Here is a 16,190-nt window from a genome sequence, read left to right on the forward strand (position 1 = left end):
ACAGTAAAGCTGCATGCTCTCGGGAAAAATTACGGCTGTAGTTTCCCCTTGCTTTGAGCCGTTCGCAGTACCAGAACAGCAAGGCCATTTTGGATAGTGTTACAAGGCCAGATCAGTCAATCATACCCCTGCAACTACTGAAAAGGTTGCTGCCCCTTTTCAGGAACCACACGTTTGTCTGGCCCCTCAACAGATACCCCTCCGTTGTGGTTGCACCTACGGTATGGCTATCTGTATCGTTGAGGCATGCAAGCCTCCCCACCAATGGCAAGGTCCATGGTCAGAGTACCCCAGTTAATAAAGTCATGATTTTGTACCAGTGTGATTCTTTTCAACCAGGTACTTTTTAACCCCATATGTTTCCTTTAGAAAAATCAGTGCGCTTTTTTGTTTCACTGATAATGATCTGCATAAATATCTGTACTGTAAGTTATGTATTTCCATTAAATTTTACAAGACAAAAATAAAGGTGACACCTATATAAAGATAATTTTTTCTCTTATTTGAAAAGTTTTTCGTTGTCTACTTGAGCAGCATGAAGGTGAATATTCAGCTTAATTTGAAAAGAATAAATCTATATTCCTCCCTCCTTATACTACTTATACTTTTTCTATACAGTTAAAGTTCAAGTGTAAGGGTCATTAATGAGAACTGGAAAATTTTTACATTATTCTCGGGGAAAGGGTCCTAACTGAGCAGTTTGAGATTTCCTTCTTCTGACTTGCTGATAAAGGAATCAAACGTAGGAAAGAAAATTAAACGTAGATATAGAAAACTGCCGTTGTTGCTCTAAAACAGTTATGTGGGATGATGAATTGAGATACAATGGATTACATTGTGAAAGGGATTGGAACATGAGGAAGTGATTAAAAAAAAAAAAAAAAAAAAAAAAAACAGCATGATACCCCCAGTAGAGGACATTGTAAGAAAGATTAGCAACAACAACAAGAACAGTCTTGTTTATGTGCCTATCATTCACTAAATGCCTCAGCTGTATGCTGAGTGGTTACCTTTACTCCTTCCATTATTTATACACCTCTCTGGAAGTTTCAGTAATAAGACCTAGCAGTTTGGAAAACTATCATTGATATCAAAATAACCCCATGTGAACACTTACATGTAAATAACAGACTGTTAGTTGCAGATATTGCAATGTGAAGACATCAGAAAGACTGTAACAGAAGATAACAAAAAATTGAAACTTCATTACACTCTCAAATGACTGTAACAGAAGAGTTCAGAGACCAGATTCACAGCTTGTCGAAAGATGAGCTAAGGTCCTTAAATGAAGTGTGGGATACTCTTTCAGAGTTAGTAGTAGGAACAGGTTTGTCATTATGTAAATGCCAAAACAATATAAGATAAAAAAAGAAAAAATGCAGTGGAATGATGAAGTAAAATAATGCTTCAAGGGTGCAAAACCAGACAGATTTCATTTTGTTTCTCTTGTTTGCTTTTCATCCAAAATATCAAATTGTTCTATCAGAAATAACCTTAAGTGCCATTATATATTAAAAGAACTGGTTAGACATTTGACAGACATAGGAAACAAAGAATACATGGAGTGTGAGTGGTGAATAAAAGGTGGCAAGATACTGAAGTACTCAGTGATTGGAACTGGTAATGATCAATCTATTGTTTAAGAACAGTGACTAAAAGAAATGTGTAAACTACAAAAGCGCAAACCTTCTGTCTCGTGGGTTAAAAAGATGAGTCCATCCCGGAGAATAGATTGAGGAAATCCATGGAACCTTAATTGCAGGAGGAACAGGATGGTTATAGAACTAACAGATCAACAATAGATCTCCTTTTTGGTGAGAGAACGCTATTTGAAAAACACTGTGTGAAAATCCAGTGAATCATACTCATATTCTTAAACATGAAGAGGCATGAGACTGTGTACCATGCAAACTTATGTGGAAATGTTGGTGGCAAAAAAAGTACATGTTGATCTTTTGTTCTGAAGAACTGTATAGAAATGATAAGTGTGCATACAGATCCACGCAAGATGATGAAAATGGTTTAAAACTTAAAGTGGAGTTCAATTAGGATGTTGCTTGTCACCACATCTCTTCGTTGTTATAATGAATGAAGTAAGAAAAGCAGTAAAATAAAAGAACCGTAATGCAAATGCCTCAGTTTTCGTTGATCGTGTCGTGTAATGGGGTGAAACGGAAGTTCTTTACAAATTAATCTTCAGCAAACTGAATTCCAGAAAATAGGAGTGATCATCAGTAGAACAAAGAGTTGGTGTGGAAATGACCAGAAATCCAAAAACAACCCTTTTGAATGTTGGAAATGAAAAGATCTTTATAGATGACAATTTCAAGTATGTAGACAATATTGTCTCTTCAAGTGATACCCTCTCTCAGGAAATTGCCAACAGAAAGCAAATAGCTTCCAAATTCTGTCACATTATTCATCAGTTACTGTGTTACAAAACTTTCCTATTATTTTAAAGATTTGCAAAAAGCAACTTGTCTTGGATACAGCATCGTTACTGCAATACCAGTAATCATCACCAGGCAAATGAAGTGCAGTTTCTCCAGTCTTGCTTTCAAGAAAAATTGAAGGATAAATTAATATGTGGAAACATGGCAGTAGCTTCATCTGGAATGGAGCATAAATGGCATAATAGAGCTTGAAAGACTATACTGGCATGGTAATAGGGAACTAATGTCTTTACATAGAATCCTGATACAGTATTTTCAAATAGCTATACCAGGGAAAATATCTGACAGGAAATTTCATGATATTTGTGAGAAAGGCATTGGCAATAAATGTATAATTGTTATTGCAACAAGCCAATATGTTTGAGCTCCTTCTAGGATGTTCTATCCACCCATATCCAACTACACCCAACTTGCTGGAGTCAGGAGCAGTTGATGATAATGATGATGATATGATGATGATGATGATGTAGAACAGATCAGTCACTCCTGGGTTCATATCCTGTTATTTGTAGAAACTTAGATCTGGTGTGACAGTCATTGTGGATTTAATTTTTAGGCACTATCCTACTTCTATGTTCCCAAACGCGTGGATTCCTTTGTTTGCATCTTAGGTAAGTAATGCACAGTACAGATATAACAGGTCAGATAGACTGTATATTTCATAGTCAAATACTGATTTTGCCTGTGTTCTTTTTATTTACAAAGTAAATGTCCAACTGTTGTAAGCCTATGATGTAAATGCTTGGTACTTTTGTTGAGTTGTACTTCTGGCTGCTGAATCCAACTTCAATTAGTGATGTTATTAATTAGAGTTTTCCATTCAGTAGGTGCTGTTAAAGGAAAGGTTGGATTTCATGATGTTATTATTCATTTATGTATGTTTGTTTTGCATTCATAATATTACCCTTCAGCTTTTGTTAATCACTGTGGTTACATGTGTACAAATTTTTCAAAAACATTCTGTATTAGGAGCAGCAAAAAGGTAGAACCAAACTTTCAGCGAACATTTCTCACATATAGAGAAAGAAAATGTTATATGGACATGGCTCCAGAAACATTTTATTTCCATAGGACTCATTTTGTACTTCTCTTCATAATAACATTAATCATTGAAAACACACAGAAACAGAACGTACCAGCATGAAACAGTTTCTTACTTGAAATGTTCAAAATGCCCTCCTTTAGTAAGGATGCATGCATCAACTTGCCTTCACATTGAATTTCTGATGCACTGATGTATTCCTGGAGGAATGTGTATTGTTTCATAGCGTTCCACAATATGGGTATGAAGACTCTGCATGTCTTGCACTGGAGTTCTGTACACAAGAGTTTCAAGTGCCCGCACAAATAAAACTCTAGTAGTTTTGGTCTGGAGAACTTGGAAGCTGGGAATGGTACACGTCTACCTATCCATCCATCACAGAATTTGTTATTTAGAAGACCACAAACATTAACACAGAAATGAGGAGGAGCTCCATCATGTATAAAGTACATTTTGTCATGCTCATAAAGGCACATGTTCTACCAGAACCAGAGCATGTACAGTATTCTCTGAGAAAGCAGAGTCACCAACAGTGCTGGCCCAAACACTGACTGATTGTGAACAGAAGTAAAAAATGAGCTCTAACATGGAAATGTAGTGTTTACAGTCCCATATCCATTTAATATATTTGTTTCTTCTATGTGTGAATAATGTTTCCTGATTGTATGGCCATGCCGTTTTGTTACAGCCTGTATAACAACAAGCATAAAATCAATAAGCTAAGTAACTTAAATTCAAAAATTCGCCACAAAATAGTACAAATTTGCTGGCTGTGGTGGCCGAGCAGTTCTAGGCGCTACAGTCTGGAACCACGCGACCACTATGGTCGCAGGTTCGAATCCTGCCTCGGGCATGGGTGTGTGTGATGTCCTTAGGTTAGTTAAGTTTAAGTAGTTCTAAGTTCTAGGGGACTGATGACCTCAGAAGTTAAGTCAAACAGTGCTCAGAGCCATTTGAACCAGTACAAATTTGCAAATGAGCAACATCTTGTGGTACTATAAAAGGAATAGAATTTAAAATTTATTGTGTTAATTTATTACTAATAATATGATTTGAAAGAAAAATTAAATTATCTAAATATCCATTTTATTTCCTGCAAAATAATCGTAAATAAAAGATCTGTTTACTTCATCAGGTTGAACTTGATAAGAACATAACTGTCCTGGAGGACAAAGAACAAGAACTGGAGAAGGCTATTGCTCGATTATCTGAACAAGAAGCTATTGATGTTGATGAAGCTGTAACAACAACAGCCCCTCTTTACAAGCAGTAAGTACTTGCATATTAATAATGTAAATGTTAGTGTTATGTGTATAATGCATGGTGCAGTGGTGCCAACAGAGAAAAGCTCTTTTGTCTTCTCACTTATACATATTATTATTATTTATTTTTTTTTTAAGATTTGAAGGAAGTGTGACCTATAACGCTATCAATGCTTGATCATTTATATTTTATTCCCTGTTCAATTAACACTCAAAGCAGATGTTTTAGAGAAAATAATGGGTACACTCTTGTAATGACACATTAATTCTGAAGTTAAATATCTGCAACAAAGGTAGCCACTTCAGTGTATAAAAGAAACAAACTGTTTCTAAGTCCACAACTTAAGTAAAAAGGTAGCATACTTGATGCTCACTTTGATTTGCCAATGTTATAACTTGCATTTTTATCACAAATTGCATCATTGTCTAGCATGCATTATTTTAGGTAAGTCCATATATAGATTGGTTGTCCCCAGAAGCATACACAATTTTTAGTGCTGACAATGACCAACAAAAGAACTATCCAGTCTATTCCATAGGTTTGTTGAAATACTACATTCATATTCAATAGACAGTGGTTTTACAATATAAATTAAAAATGTTTTGTTTCCTGGTAAATCAAAAATATTATTTATAGTTTGAATATTAATAGTGGACCACTAAACGATAAAACCGGCAATTGGAAAAGTTCTGTTTAACATGTTTGCCGTTGATACCTACAAGGCAGAGGCTTGTAAACAAGCATAAGCTGTAAGCTGGAATCATACTCATGCAAAACACATGAAGTCTGTGTTCTGCACCTATGTGATGTTGACAGAAAATTTATTTCTGCTAGAAGCAAAAATTATGTAAAAAGCCTTGTTTATACCAGGGGTTTGCCGATGACTTTGTAATTCTGTCAGAGACAGCAAAGGACCTGGAAGAGCAGTTGAACGGAATGGACAGTGTATTGAAAGGAGGATATAAGATGAACATCGACAAAAGCAAAACGAGAATAATGGAATCTAGTCTAATTAAATCAGGTGATGCTGAGGGAATTAGATTAGGAAATGAGACACTTAAAGTAGTAGATGACTTTTGCTATTTGAGGAGCAAAATAACTGATGATGGTCCAAGTAGAAAGGATATGAAATGTAGACTGGCAGTGGCAAGGAAAGCGTTTCTGAAGAAGAGAAATTTGTTAACATCGAGTATAGATTTGTGTCAGGAAGTCTTTTCTGAAACTATTTGTATGGAGTGTAGCTATCCATGGAAGTGAAACATGGACGATAACTAGTTTAGACAAGAACAGAATAGAAGCTTTCAAAATGTGGTGCTACAGAAGAATGCTGGAGATTAGGTGGGTAGATCACGAAACTATTGAAGAGGTTACTGAATAGAATTGGGGAGAAGAGGAATTTGTGGCACAACTTGACTAGAAGGAGGGATTGGTTGGTAGGACATGTTCTGAGGCATCAAGGGATCACCAGTTTAGTGTTGGAGGGCAGCGAGGAGAGTAAAAATCGTAGAGGGAGACCAAGAGATGAATACACTAAGCAGATTCAGGAGGATGTAGGTTCCAATAGTTACTGAGAGATGAAGAAGCTTGCACAGGATAGAATAGCATGGAGGGCTGCATCAAACCAGTGTCTGGACTGAAGACCACAACAACATATAACAGAATGAATGGAAGTGAACATAGGTGAACGAGCATTCACAAAGCTGTTTGCTAGTGTTCACTATCATTAGCTTCTTCCAGTGAACAAGAATTTATACTGGAGGCAAAAGAAGAGAATGAGCATCAAAGCATATGAATATTACAAAAACTCCCCCCCCCCCCCCCCTCCTCTCATTTCCAATGAAGTCTTATTCAAAACTGTGGTATTCAGGTAGGATTATTTTGTGTGATGAGAGCACTGTGAATCAAAACAGCTCAGTTTGTGTGTGTGATTTGGGGGGGGGGGGGGCATTTTGAGGAAGAAGTCTAGGTAAAGATTTGAATAAACTTTTGAAGTGCAGCTGGTTGGCTGTATGATCCCCATTGTATTGATAGGAAAAACCTTTCCAGTTAGGTGGCTGAACCTGCCTTTCATGGTCTCCCAGCCATTCACGCCATATGACTTTACTTTTTTTATGCCTATCCCTGTAATTCGTTCCTTCTTCATTATTTTCACTTAAAATTTTCAGCAATGACTCTAGACTTTCTCCCCTGTTAATTTGGGACCTCACCTCTCTAGACCTCTTCATTCCATACTTCGTCTCTCAAGATTTGCAACAGTCTCCTGTAAAATCCCATTCCAAGCACTTCCAATTATTTGATTTGTCCCTATTGTACACATTTCACACCCATAAAGAGTTATGCTTCAAACAAAGCTTTTCATTAATCCGTATCTGGTCTCAAGGTTCATATTTCTGGATATTAGCAGCTGCTTCTTTTTATAGATATCCCACCTTGTGAAATCCTTGCTACTGTGTCTTTATTGCATTTTCCCCCTTTTTGTCCTCTCTATTCTACTTTGTAGGTAAGAAAATTCTTTCTCATCTTCATTAATCTCCTGTTCAAGTTTATTACTTAGCCACCCATCATGTACATCTGTTGCAAATCATTACCTTAGTTTCCTTTTTGTTTATGCGTATATTATAACAATGACCCTGCACTTATTCTATTCATTAAGTGCCCAACTCAGTTCTTGTTCACTTTTGGCCTTTACTACTAAGTCTTAGCAAGCTTTATCTTGTTAATTTTCTGCCCATGATAAACCACTCCCATATTGAAATTGTCCTTTACTTCCCTCATTCTCTTGCCAATATACATATTAACTTACAGAGGTGACAGTGAGCAAACCTGTCTTAGACCTTTCCTGGTTTATGCCTTCTGTGTGATTCTGTCAATGGACTTTTGTGAGAAGACAGAGGAGCAGATAGAGATTCAGGCTATCTTCTTTTCTTTGAGGTGGGAAACTGTCGCTGAAGGTGGAAGAAACAACAATGACACATGGCATAAAGATGCAGAAGGTAATGAAAACCTCTACATTAAAGACACACAAAGTTTATTCACAGGATATTCAGTCTTCAAAAAATAATATCATGATGACCACTTCACCCACAAATAATTCTAGTCATCATTTCAGATCACTGGTCTGGTCCATAAACTGCTAAGATTGATTAGACTACATTATAGAAGCTTTGCTGGGAAGAGGTACAATCATGGTTCCGCGTAGGCAGCCATAAACATTTTTCCATAGAGGCAGTGGATGTCTTGTCTCAAGTGGAATAAATGTATTAACAGTTATGGTGAAAACAGTTTATTTACTTTTTCCCACCTCTCTCATTTTCGTTTGACTGCCACTTATTTTATGTAAATGTCATTGCTTTTTAGGTGCAATTCAAACTCTGGCACTGTGTTGTGAATGGTTTGGCAGTTAACTACTAGAATTTGAATACTCTTACCTGTGGAGAGCTTTTCTTTGGATCTTACACTGATACTTCTCGGTTTCCTACAGCTTTGATTATCTGGATTGAATGGTGAGTCACCTAAAAAAAATTTTAAAAAACCTGTTTGGGCCCCACACACTATCAGCTACCTGGGTAGCTGACTCTGATGTGTAGTGCAACTGGCACATTTAGAGGAGACCCTACAGTTCTGAACCCTTTGGTGTAGGTCTAAGAAGTCACAGACTAGCTTCTCTCAGAATCTTCACAGTCTTTGATTCAGGCCTTCCACTCGACTCAGAACCAGGTGCTCATGATCAGTTCTGAGTGCTTTGCTGCAGATTAGGAGCTTTGATGGGTATTCTCAATCTTCTCTGGTAGTCACTGGAATGATCCACAGTCTTTGATTCAGGCCTTCCACTCGACTCAGAACCAGGCGCCCATGATCAGTTCTGAGCGCTTTGCTGCAGATTAGGAGCTTTGATGGGTATTCTCAATCTTCTCTGGTAGTCACTGGAATGATCCAAGTATGATCTCAGAGCCCAGACAACAAGCATTGTTTGCTTCAACATGCATCACAGACTGCAGTTGGTTGCATTCTGTTCCCTCAGTGGCTGCCAGAATAACCTTTTCAACATATTGAATGAGGCCTTGAGGCTTAATCTCTGAGTGCACCTGATGTCCATTCCCATCTCATACTGCCATTTCTCTGACGGGTACCATAATTCTCTATACATTTGAATATAATGATTAATAGACCCTACCACTTTGCTTTTGCTGTCCCCTCACACAGGACACAGGAGGTTCCACAAAAGGTTAACTGAATGTCACTTTTTCAGTTTTAGTGGATAACAGCACCTCAAACCTGTATTTTAAGTGAATGGGCTTAACATATTGAATTCCCTCTGGTCCCTGTCTCCCCTATACAGGATGCCTGGACCTACCACAAACATGCCCTGCAGTCAAGTACACAAGAATGAGGGGTCCTGTATTTGCTGCAGAAGAGACAATACCCTCAGCATAAGATAGTAGTTGAGGTACCTTTGGTACATTACTCTTGTAGCCCTCCTGACACACCCAGTCTCAGCAGATTTTAATTGCTTGCCAGTATTGAAGGCAATTTACAGCTCCTCACTAACAGCAAGCAACTCATCCACCTGCCCGGAACAGAAAATATAATGGTACTGCATTGTGCTTGGCGTAATACCTTACAGAACTGTAAACATGCGACTTTAAACTAAGCTTGATGATTCTCTTTAAATTTATGACTCTGATACACTGCAAGTATTTACCAGTAGCCTTTTAGAATTAAAGAGATTTACAGCCATACGAGGTATCCTTTACAAAAAAGGAAAACTTGGTACAAATTTCTCTGATTCTCGGAACCATTTTTCAGGTTATGGTCACTAATAAATTCATCATCAGCATTAATTTACGATAAATATGGACAGTATACACTTCTGTTAAAAGAGCAAAATACTGTTACACATCATGTTACTTGTTTATAGTAACTGTAAATCACAAATGCTGATTTATTTTGTGTAACACTTGTACATAAGGAAATCTCTGCAAGCATCTCAAATTCTCAAAAATATGCCTTTTTCATGTAAATACATAAATTAGGGAACAGTTGATGTAGAATGAGTTTACTGTGGTAAAAAGTTTCTGAAAACACAGATTAAGTTTATAATTGATGATATAATACTATGCACTGTATCATGATCCTGGAAAGCATGGGTTATGTTTACAATTTACAAGATAGCACTACTCAATAGATCACAACAACCAAACAATTTTTGATAAAATCAACATGAAAAGTACATTTTAATTTTATGCAAGTACTTTGGCCCTAAGTTTCTGAAACAGTTTTACCTGGCTCACATGATTTTATTTGTAGACAAAAGAAATACCAGGAGTCAGGTTATATATGTAAATATAACTAAGTAAACATGCAAATCACATGGATTTTGCAAAGCGGCTGATTTGGTGTCGCATTTTGCACTAGCATAGCAAAGTGAGCATTGCAGCTTCAGTGTGTCTCACAAAAATGGTGTGAAATGAGGAGCACAACAAATGCGCATTGGCTCAGGCAGCTAACATGTCACATTGAAGTTGAAAACAACACATAATTGGAAGAAGTGAAAGAATTCTCCTACCAAGGAAACAAGAGTACACAGAACAGTCAAAGCAGGGAATATACAAGAAATAGATTTCTTCAGTAAAAGTGGATATTGATACGGAAATGAGGCAGAAGTTCCAGAATGACACTGCATGATTTTGTATGTTTAACGGCCAATCGTTTAATGGCCAGTAGTGTATTTACAAAAAGAAATGAAACATTATACGTGTGTAAGATCTCCATAAATATTAAGAATTTACAGCATAATTTGTATAGTTCTGTTTGGTAATGATGGGTAACTGTACCAGAGTTTCAAATAGAAACTAGGATTATTTGGGCAGTCACTACACTCAAGTGGTGATGTGTCAGTATGCTTGTCATGTTTGGTACACTTTTTACATCTTTCGTCATGATTTGCTTTTTCCTGTGAGATGCTTCTCGGTATTGCACAAGTGTGATTTGTGAGGTCTGTCTTTCTTACCTTTTGGAATTTCTATCAACGAAAGTAGTCCCTTTACAATTTTTATTGTATATCAATATAACATTTTATTCCCTGAATATTTCTTAAAAAATTGCAAATTGAAATATAGCATATCAGTTAAATGGACGAATAGTTCTTAGGTCACTGGATAGTCTTCTGTTATTGCAAATGATATGGTAACATCTGGTCATGCTTATGGGTCTCAAGCACACTTGCATTATATGTAGACAATTTTCAGTGGTTTGGATATTATTGCTGGTGTGCTTTGCGACCTGTGCTGTTATATTCATAAATTGTGTGGAATGTAACAGACCTATCTTCCATTTTCCAGTCATCAGGCCGAGTGAATATTGTGCAATTGGATTGTTTTTTCCAGATTTAAAGATACTGCTTTTTTAGGCGTGTTGTTCAAATATTTCTTGTTAACGCAAAGTTATTCTAATAATTGTCTGTGTAGAGTGTGCTGTCAGAGAAACTTACTGCTTCGTCAACATCTGGTAGCGGTCTTCCAAGACTTACAAAACTCACATCATATAACTTCGCAACACCACATCTTAGGTACATTGCATGGACAGGGCTTCCAAGGCAACCTATTAACTTTTATTAAAAATTTCTCCTTCCATCAGCATTTCAGAATTAAGAGTTGTACGGTCCTTCGTAATCAACATGTACAAGAGAACAGGTTAAATCTTCAATGGTACTCTTTTCACAATTGCCATTGTGAGATCATGAATGCATTTTTAGCTGCCCAAGTGGAGGACATAAATCGCTATGTTCCACATTTTACATTGTTTTTATGAAATATACTGACGCTGCAGTGTTCATCTTTGGCGCGTTAGTGAAAAAGGTGATACAAAAGAACCTAAGTCCAAAATCCATGCAGTTCATGTGTGTATTACTTATACAAGCTGACTCCCAGTATTTCCTTTCTCGCTCAGCAAAATCACTTAAGTTAGAAAAATCACCTTGAAAACTTAGGCCCGAAAACTAGACACAAAATTTAAATGTTGTATCAAAACTCATGTGTGTATTGTGATGAAAACATATCCTGTGCTGTAGTATATGTTTGAATCAAAACTCACGCTTCATACAGTTTTAGCAGTAGTATCCTCATTTAAATAATCATTCATCCCACATTTTAGTGTATATCAATGTGAATAAGTTCCCATTTCTGAGAATTTTCAGAAGCTACGAGTGTTATTTTCTGATGCTTACACTCACATATTCTGAAGAATCTTCATAAGTTGCAAATGTTATGCAAACCTGTTTCATAATAAATTGGCATTTGTGATTGACAGTTACTGTAAATACTCAACATATTGTGTCACATTAGTTTCCCATACGGAGTATTGCTTCAGTTGTGCAATTGGATCCATTATTTCTTCTCAGAAACATTACAGTACATAGTAATAGACAGAAAATTATAGTAATAGACAGAAAATTACAGATTAATCATAAGTGATATTTGGCATTCCCCAAGAAAGTGTTATAGGCCCTCGGCTATTCCTAATCTATTTAAATGATTTAAAATATCAGAATAGCCCACTCAGATTGTTGGCAAATGATGCTGTCATTTAACATCAGCTGAAGTCATTGGAAGATCAAAACCAATTTCAAAATTATATCTAAATGGTGCAAAAAGTGGCAATTGTCTCTCAGTGAGGAAAAGTGTTAGATCATCTACATGAGTACAAAAATAAATCCGTTAAATTTTGATTACACAATAAATTAAACAAATCTAGAGGCTGTCAGTTCAACTAAATACCTATGTTGACGAAAATAATAATTTTAAAAAAAAAAATATAATGAAATTGGAAAGATAAAAATCTGCTCACCAGGCAGTGGCAGGAGAACACACTTGTAAAAAAATGGTATTATGTATGCAAACTTTTGTAGTGAGTGGCCGCTTCTTCTGACAGAAGGGTTGAAGGGGAAGGACGAGTGGTGAAGGAAAAGGACTGGGGAGGTGTAGGAAAAAAGAGTGGAGTTTGGTAAAGTCACCCAGAACTATGGGTCAGGGGAGACTTACCAGATGGGATGAGAAGGAAAGATTAATTGTTGGGGACTGCACCAGATGGGATTTGAAAACCTGAGAGCTTAAAAGTGGAAGATAACATGCAAGACAGTGATTACTGCTAAAAGATTGTGCGTGAGTCAATAAGAGTAAAAAGCTAAGTGCATTGTATGTGATGGAGTTAGGAGTGGAATGACAAAAAAAGATGTAGAAAACTAAAATGCAGTGAAGAAAGGAATATTTACTGTGAACAAATGCTGAGACTGAAGAAATTAGCGTAAATTAAGGCCCGGGGGATGGTGAGAACTAAGACATGTTGTAGCGCCAGTTCCCACCCGTGGAGTTCTGAGAAACTGGTGTCTGGGGGAAGAATCCAGATGGCATGTGTTGTGAAACAGGCACTGAGGTCATGAGTGTCATGTGGTAATGCATGCTCTGCAAGAGGATGTTGTGTGTTGCCAGTGTGTGCCATCTGCCTATGCTCATTCATCCTCTAGACCAAAATCCCCCCACATACATGGTCTGTCTGCTGCTGAACATTTCCTCTGTCAGCACCCACCTGATTCAAAACCTATGGCATCCTTCCTGCTAACCTTAATCAGATTTATACTTACCAACGACGACTTCATTTTCAAGGGGCAGACATACTAACAGATCAAGATTACAGCCTTCAGATGCCAACCTTCTCACGGGTCACTTGGAGGGGGCTTTCCTGGGATCCATAAGCCTTCAGCCCTAGTTAGGTTTAGATATATTGATGACATCTTTGCCATATGGACTCACGGTAAGGCTGACCTGTTAAAATTCCTGGAATCTCGAAATACATTCTCCCAATTAAATTTCACATGGTCCTGTTCCAAATCCCATGTCACTTTACTTGGTGTCTATCTCATTCTCACCAAAGGCCAGCTACACACTGCTGTCCACATTAAATCTACTGACAAACAACAGTACTTACATTTTGACAGTTACCATCCTTTTCCTGTCAAATGTTCCCTCCCATGCAGCCTTGGCATTTGAGGCAGATGTATTTCTTCAGATGCAGACACTTTACAGCAAGGCACCACCATTCTCACCTCAGCCTTCACTGGATGCAATTACCCCACCATCCTAGTTCAAAAACAGATTTCCTGGGCCATCACATCCAATACTGGTACTGCTGATCCCTCCAAAATGCAACGTAGGAGCACACCACTTATCTCTCAGTATTATCCTGGTCTTGAATTTATTAACTAGCTATTTTGACAAGGCCACGACTTCGTAAAACTGTGCCTTGAAATGAGGTCCATTCTGTCTGAGATTTTGCCCACTACAACTAGAATAGCTTTTCATTGCTCTCCCAATCTCCACAATATCCTTGCAGACCGTATGCTCCTTCTGTACCCATCTACATGCCCTGTGGCTCCTACCCCTGTGGCCATCCTTGCTGTGAGACCTGCCGTATGTACCCTCCTACAACCACCTACACCAGCCCTGTAACTGGCAAAGCATATGCTGTCAAAGAGAGAGCCACCTGTGAAGCAACATGTCATATACCAGCTGTTATGTAAACTCTATTTGGCCTTTTACATTGGCATGACTACCACCCAGTCAGGATGAATGGGTATAGGTAGAGGGTGTATACTGGCAAAACACAAAACACTGTTGCAAAGCATGCTGTACAACATGACCTCAGTGCCTGTTTCACCACACATGCCATCTGGTCTCTTCCCCAGACACCAATTTTTCAGAACTCCGCAGGTAGGAACTGGCGCTACATGTCCTTGGTTCTCACCACCCTTCTGGCCTTACTTTACATCAATTTCTTCGGTCTCAGAATTTTGTCACAGTAACTATTCCTTTCTTCCCTCTATTTTAGTTTTCCACGTCTCATTATTCGACCTGCCATCCGCCTCCCATACATATAATTCACCTAGCTTTTCACTCTTATTAACTCATACACAGTGTCTTAACTGTAACCTCTGTCTTGCATGTTACCTTATCTTTCACCTTAAAGCTCTCAGGTTTTCAAATCTCATCCAGTGCAGTCCCCAACAATCAGTCTTTCTTATCATCCCATCTGATAAGTCTCCACTGACCCCTTGGTTCTGGGTGACTTTCCTGAACTCTACCCTTTTTCCTAAACCTCCCCAATCCTTTTCCTTCACCCCTTTTCTTTCCTCTTCAACCATTCTGCAAGGAGGAGGAGCGACTGGCTCACTTGAGTTCTAAAAGGCTACTGTTAATACACTCCTGGAAATGGAAAAAAGAACACATTGACACCGGTGTGTCAGGCCCACCATACTTGCTCCGGACACTGCGAGAGGGCTGTACAAGCAATGATCACACGCACGGCACAGCGGACACACCGGGAACCGCGGTGTTGGCCGTCGAATGGCGCTAGCTGCGCAGCATTTGTGCACCGCCACCGTCAGTGTCAGCCAGTTTGCCGTGGCATACGGAGCTCCATCGCAGTCTTTAACACTGGTAGCATGCCGCGACAGCGTGGACGTGAACCATATGTGCAGTTGACGGACTTTGAGCGAGGGCGTATAGTGGGCATGCGGGAGGCCGGGTGGACGTACCGCCGAATTGCTCAACACGTGGGGCGTGTGGTCTCCACAGTACATCGATGTTGTCGCCAGTGGTCGGCGGAAGGTGCACGTGCCCGTCGACCTGGGACCGGACCGCAGCGACGCACGGATGCACGCCAAGGCCGTAGGATCCTACGCAGTGCCGTAGGGGACCGCACCGCCACTTCCCTGCAAATTAGGGACACTGTTGCTCCTGGGGTATCGGCGAGGACCATTCGCAACCGTCTCCATGAAGCTGGGCTACGGTCCCGCACACCGTTAGGCCGTCTTCCGCTCACGCCCCAACATTGTGCAGCCCGCCTCCAGTGGTGTCGCGACAGGCGTGAATGGAGGGACGAATGGAGACGTGTCGTCTTCAGCGATGAGAGTCGCTTCTGCCTTGGTGCCAATGATGGTCGTATTCGTGTTTGGCGCCGTGCAGGTGAGCGCCACAATCAGGACTGCATACGACCGAGGCACACGGGGCCAAAACCCGGCATCATTGTGTGGGGAGCGATCTCCTACACTGGCCGTACACCACTGGCGATCGTCGAGGGGACACTGAATAGTGCACGGTACATCCAAACCGTCATCGAACCCATCATTCTACCATTCCTAGACCGGCAAGGGAACTTGCTGTTCCAACAGGACAATGCACGTCCGAATGTATCCCGTGCCACCCAACGTGCTCTAGAAGGTGTAAGTCAACTACCCTGGCCAGCAAGATCTCCGGATCCTGTACCCCATTGAGCATGTTTGGGACTGAATGAAGCGTCGTCTCACGCGGTCTGCACGTCCAGCACGAACGCTGGTCCAACTGAGGCGCCAGGTGGAAATGGCATGACAAGCCGTTCCA

General features: G+C 39.3%; 1 protein-coding gene across 4 annotated transcripts in view; it reads left to right on the forward strand.

Moving 5' to 3' along the window:
• The window catches only part of LOC126481244 (tumor susceptibility gene 101 protein), a 159,848-nt gene that overhangs the window by 121,212 nt on the left and 22,446 nt on the right, over positions 1-16,190 (forward strand). For all 4 annotated transcript variants that reach the window (XM_050104860.1, XM_050104867.1, XM_050104876.1 and 1 more), the window contains one exon: positions 4,631-4,764. In XM_050104860.1, coding sequence (XP_049960817.1) covers positions 4,631-4,764 — 134 coding nt within the window. The remainder of the gene's footprint in view (positions 1-4,630; positions 4,765-16,190) is intronic.

This window comes from Schistocerca serialis, chromosome 1, assembly GCF_023864345.2.
Source record: "Schistocerca serialis cubense isolate TAMUIC-IGC-003099 chromosome 1, iqSchSeri2.2, whole genome shotgun sequence".
Lineage (NCBI taxonomy): Eukaryota > Metazoa > Arthropoda > Insecta > Orthoptera > Acrididae > Schistocerca > Schistocerca serialis.